General features: G+C 39.9%; 1 protein-coding gene across 2 annotated transcripts in view; it reads left to right on the top strand.

Annotated features, from left to right (window-relative positions):
• The first annotated feature begins 1,328 nt into the window (after positions 1-1,328).
• LOC143890036 (SNF2 domain-containing protein / helicase domain-containing protein / F-box family protein) overlaps positions 1,329-7,624 on the top strand; it is a 42,857-nt gene continuing 36,561 nt past the window's right edge. Inside the window, exon 1 of one of the 2 annotated variants that reach the window (XM_077394667.1) lies at positions 1,329-2,109. In XM_077394667.1, coding sequence (XP_077250782.1) covers positions 1,457-2,109 — 653 coding nt within the window. In that variant the 5' untranslated portion in view covers positions 1,329-1,456. The remainder of the gene's footprint in view (positions 2,110-7,624) is intronic. The other variant, XM_077394594.1, reaches the window with a different exon arrangement.

The following is a 7,624-nucleotide window of genomic DNA, read 5'->3' as shown; positions in this document are numbered from 1 at the left end:
GAACCATTCTCACAGAAACCGTTAAGGGAGGGGATTTTATCCGTTTAGTGGGTAATATCATTTCCCAAAAAAAAAAACATTAAAAAGTTTTCAAGAAAATATTATTTTTCATAATTTTCTTTTGGGTGATAAATTCACCCCCTACAGGATAAATTCACCCACTTGCTGATTGTGAAGGGGTACAACTGGGACTCTCTCTCTACCAAACATGAACCTTTGATGGGGCTTAACCAAGGTTTTAAATTTGGGCCAAAATCTCGGATTTCGGTCTTATCCAAAGCCGAAACTCCACATACATGAAACGTTACTCAATTTCGCTGAAATTTCGTCCGAAATTTCGGTATATGGACGAAATTTCTGTATATATACATTTCGCCCGAAATTTTCAAAGTTTCAATCGCTGTTTAAATTTGAACTTCAACAAAATCTACCAAAAAGTCCAAACCCTCCGATCAGCCTCTACAAGTTGGAGAGTTAGGATTGTCATATGGAGATGATTTTCAGGAAAAGTCCTATTTACATCGGGCCCATCAAATGAACGGTTTGGTTACTGGAATAAGGGTCACAATGAATTTTCTAATAAATATGAGTTATATGGTGTGTGTATATATAGGTGCACGTATATATTTTTAAAATAAAGTGGGGTTCACCTTGTTCAGATTTATAAACCATTGGATGATCCAAACCGTACATTTAATGGGCCACAAGGTACATAGGTCGTGCTCCCAAAAATCATTTCCATAGGATGATCCTAGACCTCGGATCGGACGTTTGGGATCATCCTATAGAAATGAGTTTTGGGGCACAACCTATTTAGGCCCATCAGATGGACGGTTTGGATCATCCTATGGTGTGGGTCGTGCATTATGTACCATATCAAATCTCGTAAGTATGTGTGTGGCATACCTTGTTCAAAACTTCAAATATTCAATTGTTAGGCACACCAACTGTTCATGTTGTACAGAGAGTGCCGGGTGTTTTAGTGTTATACCGGGTAGTGGCCTAGGTGGTGAATTTATCTTAGAAGAGGGTGAATTCATCACTGCCCTTTTCTCTTCCCTAGATACGTACTTCCTATTAGTGGCCCGTTACCTACACATGGGCAGATCTATGCTTGTTTTTTGCCATTCCAGCCCTTCTTTTAGGGAGATGGCAAATTCGAACCCACTGTAGCATTATTCGCCCACTGGAACGTGATTTGACGTCAAACCCCCTCGTTTTTACGCTTTTTGACGTCAAAATCACGTTAAAAGGGGCGCGAATAATCCTACAGTGGGTGCGAATTTACTACTCGCCTTTATTATTCTCCTTCACATACTATATAATATAGAAACAACGGCTCCCTAACCCACAGTTTCCTCTCCCCCTCTTCTTTCTTCAATTTCCTTCAATCAATTAATCAGGGGCAAAATCCCAAACCCCAACCCCAATTTTCCAAATTCGCTCCCCTCTGCAAATGCCGGACTCTCCAACAGAAGATCTCCTTCACAAACACAAGCTCTGTGGTTTCTTTTGTTCCGTGCTCTCTGTAAATTCCCCCCAACAAAAAGAAAAAAATGACCTCTTCAAAACCCTAGAAACCCTAGCTCCTGGAACCCCTTTTTCTCTCTTTCGTGATGGCCCTAACCTAGGGTTTCGCTCTTTCGATGACTTCATATCACTGTTACCGATCCAATCCAGCAGGAATTCGCAGCTCGGTTGCGAATTTTCGAGCCCTAATTTGGGGAAAATTAGGGTTCAAGCAAGCAATGATGGTGTGAATACTTCGCGGAAGAGGCGTTGGGGAGGGAAAATTAGGGTTCAAAAGAACGATGATTTAGGGAAAATTAGGGTTCAAGGGAGCGAAGATGGTGGTAATGGTTTGCGGAATAGGAGGCGGGGAATGGGGTTTGTGGATAGGAGTATAAATGTAATTGAAAAGGTTCATGCCTTGACTTTGCGTAATTGTTTGAAGATTGTTGCAAGCTTAGTTAGGGTTTCTGTTAGTAGGGATGGAAATGATGCGAGGGCTGTGCTTTTGATCGATGTGTACTTGCCATTGGCGTTGTGGTCTGGTTGGCAATTCCCCAAATCAGGCGCAATCGCGGCTTCTCTGTTTAAGCATTTGAGGTATAAATGTATAATGTTTTTTTTTCCCCATTTTTGTTTCTCAAGAAAAGATAAATTATTTGACTAGTTTCTTGTTGAGGAGGATTTTTTTTCTTGGGAGTTTTGAATTGCATTTTGGTTTGGAGATATGGTGCATTGTTATGGTCCTGAGTGGGGCCCACTTAGGTATGGGACTGGGTGGGACCCAGCATGCTATGGGACAGGTTTAAAGGTTCTAGACTAATGCGTTCCAGACAAGGAATGGGAGGGAGAAGTAGAAGAAATATGGGAGGAAGACGAGAAGAAGATGGCAGAGGAGAAGGGATAGAAAGAGAAACCCTAGGGTTTCTCTACCTTGCACGCGAAAGGGGGAGGGAAGTGCTTCATATGATCTCTTCAAAATTGTCAAAATTCATCCCTTTGGCCTCTTTCAATAGATTTAAGTGAGAAAAGTGGCCCGAAGACAAAAGGGTTATGTTATAACTTAGTGACTTAAGTTATAACAAATGACCTAACTATCCTTACTTAATAATAAAACCACCCTAAAATAGAAATCTGTTAATAAACATGTACTACGCCCGCAGTCCATAACTTTCTCAAATCACCTCCAATTGACTATCAGTTTTACCAATCATGTGGTCTCAAGCCATTGAATTAATAATCTAGGAAGTAAGATATGACAAAGAAGCTTGATGAGTAGAAGCACGATGGATACCTGACGATGGATCTACAGTGGACAAGAAGCTCAAAGTTATCTTTAGAGTTGCAAGGTGTTCGTGGAGATCATCAATGAATTGATCTCGAGGATCACTAGATGAATTACCCGAGGCCAGCAAAAATGTTGCATCTTTAGTTCTCTGTCTAAGTAACTAGCATTTTTTCCATTAGTAGTGGCAGTGTGAGTGCTAGATCCTCCGAATCTCTGACGTAGATGAGGATTTAGATCATAATAAACCTTTCTAGTGTTCATCTTTTTCCCATTGTGACTACAACTTATTGTTGTTTGTAGCTAGTATATTCTTTCCTCCTCTACTAGTTCTCCACTTAATCGTGGGTTAGAGTTCGAAACTAAGACAAATTGTTCACGTAGAGCTTCACCCCCCCTACGCGTATTTTTGGAGCTCCCGTTTACTGTTAGAAACTCAAAGATCCTCCTTTTCTCCGTGCGTTTCTTCATATTTTCTAGGCTAAGTGCTTTACCCTCTTATATCTGAGAGTAAAATAGTATACAATTATCTTCTCACCTTGAGCGAGATTTGCTATGTCCTGATGAAGTTGATAAATACTAGCAATATGATACTTATGGGTGTATTTCTAGACTACAATATCCCATAGTTCTTTTGCTGACTGCAAGAAGAAAACATACCTACCAGTGCTGGGCTGCATGGAGTGGAGCGACCATGACATCATTGTGAAAATTTTCAGGCTCCCACTTTTCATAGTTAGGTTCATTCCTCTTTGGTTCATTTATTCTCCCATTGATGTATCCCAACCTTGATCGCTACTAATAAACATTCTTGAAGGGTCAAGCTTGGAGACTTATCATTTTTGGGGAATCAAACTATAAAGCAACTTGCATTCCGTTTCTACATATCAAATTGGGGAGTTCCGGTGAACTCAGGATTCCCTATTGCTGGCATAGCGGGGACTACGGAAATCATAGTTGCACTTAAATGCCAGACAGAGGGCAGTTGGTCCAATTAATTAGACAATTATGTATTAACAAAATGGGTATTTGAAATTATCCTATCTTTTTTGGCTTGTGTTGCATGGATTCAAATTTGAGTGTCTGGATATGACATGGATTCTGTAACGACCCGATTTCCGTCGTGTCGCTACGAGCAAAAGAAAGTAAAAATCATGGAAATATTTTTTTTTTTTATACAAGCATCAACGACGATCCCGATAGAATCTTATTACAACTTAAAAATGATACATGACGTAAGACGTCAAAATGCAAGGACTCCAGGAACGAACTCTCTGATCACACAGTCCCTTATCCCATGGTTCCTTCATTTGCAAATGCTCCGCCATCTAATGCCTCAACCCCTGTGGTGGAGGAATCAACGTCAAAGCAGGGTCATCCAAAGACCGAGCAAAGTAAAAGAGACAATAATAACAGTGCATACAATAAAATCCACATTTCAATAATGTCTAGAATAAAGATTACAATGCCCATGGCAATATAAATCAAAGGAGTGACAATAATTTCAATGTATGCTATGTATGCATGTATGCAACAATTTTATAAAATGAGACAGCACATTCCCCAGGTACATCCGGCTTTTCCCCCATTTATTTTTCTGTCAGTTCTTTTCTGACTTTTTCATTTTCTTTTATTTTTTTCTGCCGGTGTCCTTGCCGCACGGCTAACCACTACCCCTGTCTGAAGGTAGTGACGTTATGGACTTGGATTACGGTCTCGCATTTGCCGAGCCGGGGATACTATCCCTCGGGGATACTTTCCCTTTTTGGTTGGTTTGCCAACGAAAGGCAGTACACGCTTCTCGCGTTGGCCTTTGGACCTTAGGTCCCAGGATGATTCCACCACACCCTTAAGTTCCCCTTCACTTTCCCCCATGTATGCAACATGTATGCAATTACTTACCTTTGCCTTTCTTCCTGCATTCATTTCAATTCATTTGATTCCAGCATTCATTTCAATTCATTTGATTCCAAGCAAGCGAGTATAAATTCACTAAGCAGGTATTTATCAGGCAATTTATAAGCAGAGCTACATTGCATAGACAATTATATTGAACACCATTACAAGACAAGGTCTAGCTGTCACCTGCCTTTTCTTATAGTCGCAGTAGGACGAGATGGCTCCTGTAGGCAAATAAGTGAAATAGGTCAACTTATTTTAGTCTAGGTCCTTTTAATATCACACAGACAACACTTGTCCTTTCTGTGTCCATTTATGTCCTAAAATAAGGTTCCCTGTGTTCACTATTCATGTGGGCCCCACATGCTACTATTCATGTGGGCCCCATCATGTCACTATTTATGTGGGCCCCGCATGTCACTATTTATGTGGGCCCCATCATGTCACTATTTATGTGGGCCCCATCATGTCACTATTCATTTCACCATAAGTTGATAAAGTTTACTTTACGGTTACTATGCTAGTATTTCACCGTTAAGTATATAGGTGGTAGAACCAACCATTACTTTATCCATATAGGTGGTAAAACCAACCATTACTTCAAATAAAATATAGGTAGGTGGTAGAACCAACCATGAAAGAGATCATTAAATAATTTAGGTGGTAGAACCAACCATTGAAAGAGATCATTGCTTTCAAATAATTTTAGGTGGTAGAACCAACCATGAAAGAGAGACTATTATAAAAGACTTACTTGGTAGTGGATTTTCTTTTTCCTTCTTCTCTCTCTCTTCCTCTTTCTCTTTCTTCTCTTCTCTTCCTCTCTCTCTCTCTCTCTCTTCTCTTCTCTTCTCTTCTCTTCTCTTCTCCTTTTCTTCTCCTCCTCCTCCTCTATTTATAGACATTTTTTTGCATAGTACTTTTTGCATAGTAAAGACTATTTACTATTTTAAATTATTATTTCTGTCGGTCAATAGTATTTTTGCATAGTACTTTTGCATAGTAAAAACTATTTACTATTTTAAATTATTATTTTCGTCGGTTAACAGTATTTTGCATAGTTAATAATATTTTTTTATTATTAATTTTGTCGGTCAATAGTATTTTTGCATTTTTTTATTATTATTTTCGTCGGTGCGATGATATTTTCGTTTCCACTAGGGATGGGTCCCGCTGGTGGTAGGACCCGCTGGTCGTGGGGCCCGCTTGTGTGGGACCTACTTGTGTGAGACCTACTTGTGTGGGGCCCGCTGATGTGGGGCCCGCTGATGTGGGACCTACTGATGGTGGGACTCGTTTGTAAATAGTACTCGGTGGGTCCTACTGTGAATAATACTTTTAAATAGTGTATCTCAATAGTGAACTTGCATAGTATTTCTGCATAGTAATCTCGCATAGTGACTATTGTGAATAGTGACTATTGGAAATTTTTAACATATATATATATCTATTCCGTTTTTGTTGACATCTGGGGCGGTGGCTTAGTGGTAGGAAGCCGTTCAATCTTAGCTTAGACTTGGGTTCGAATCGTGTACGCCCCATTATGCCAGATGTCCTCATGCCCGATTAACTTGGGGAAAATGAGTAATGGCCGATGATTACCCACCTATGAGGCCATTTTTATATTTATATATATATATTTTTTTTACCGGTTCTTACATTCTACCCCCCTTAAAAAAATTTCGTCCCCGAAATTCCTACGCCCATAACCTAGATATCTTGATAATCAGAATCTCGACACATGATAATTTAAGATCATCTCCTTTACTTTGTAAATCTTAATTTTGATTAGAAATTAACGTCTTGTGAAATCCATCATAATCTGCACTGCCTCTTAAATACTACTAATCTTCTATTCTAGGCAGACATTTTACTCCTATGAATTCCCTTGTTTCCCATAATCCAAAATTTATAAATAAGTTTTCTGACCTTCTGTTGCCCCATCCTGTACCTCGTTGTCATCGTTGATTAGGCCCCATCCTGTACCTCGTTGATTAGGGCGAAGAAACGCTTTTCAGTTCCTGGCTGTGCGTTCTTATCTTGGGTCAGAGGGCGGTACTGATTTCTTCTTCCCTGGTTCTGCTGATTGTTTGCACCGGTTGATATTGTGGCGGAGGTGGGCGGTTTTGGATGAAGGCTGGTGCCTTAGGGCAATCCCTTCTTCTCCAGCATTGCCCAACGTGAATCCTTCCACAGTGGGGGCACAAGTTCTTTGATGGTGGACCACTATCAATTTTTTTTTTTTTTTTTTCCAGTTTACCCTTGAAATGTGACACATCATATGTCACCTATTAGCTATCTAACCCTACTTAACGACACAACCCACAAGCACCAGGGTTTCCGTAAACCCGGGCTTTGATACCACAACTGTAACGACCCGATTTCCGTCGTGTCGCTACGAGCAAAAGAAAGTAAAAATCATGGAAATATTTTTTTTTTTTATACAAGCATCAACGACGATCCCGATAGAATCTTATTACAACTTAAAAATGATATATGACGTAAGACGTCAAAATGCAAGGACTCCAGGAACGAACTCTCTGATCACACAGTCCCTTATCCCATGGTTCCTTCATTTGCAAATGCTCCGCCATCTAATGCCTCAACCCCTGTGGTGGAGGAATCAACGTCAAAGCAGGGTCATCCAAAGACCGAGCAAAGTAAAAGAGACAATAATAACAGTGCATACAATAAAATCCACATTTCAATAATGTCTAGAATAAAGATTACAATGCCCATGGCAATATAAATCAAAGGAGTGACAATAATTTCAATGTATGCTATGTATGCATGTATGCAACAATTTTATAAAATGAGACAGCACATTCCCCAGGTACATCCGGCTTTTCCCCCATTTATTTTTCTGTCAGTTCTTTTCTGACTTTTTCATTTTCTTTTATTTTTTTCTGCCGGTGTCCTTGCCGCACGGCT

Source organism: Tasmannia lanceolata, unplaced genomic scaffold (genome assembly GCF_043159265.1).
Source record: "Tasmannia lanceolata isolate RefF3 unplaced genomic scaffold, GAP_Taslan_0.1 ptg000002l, whole genome shotgun sequence".
In the NCBI taxonomy this organism is placed as follows: domain Eukaryota; kingdom Viridiplantae; phylum Streptophyta; class Magnoliopsida; order Canellales; family Winteraceae; genus Tasmannia; species Tasmannia lanceolata.
This window is presented reverse-complemented; position numbering and strand designations above follow the sequence as displayed.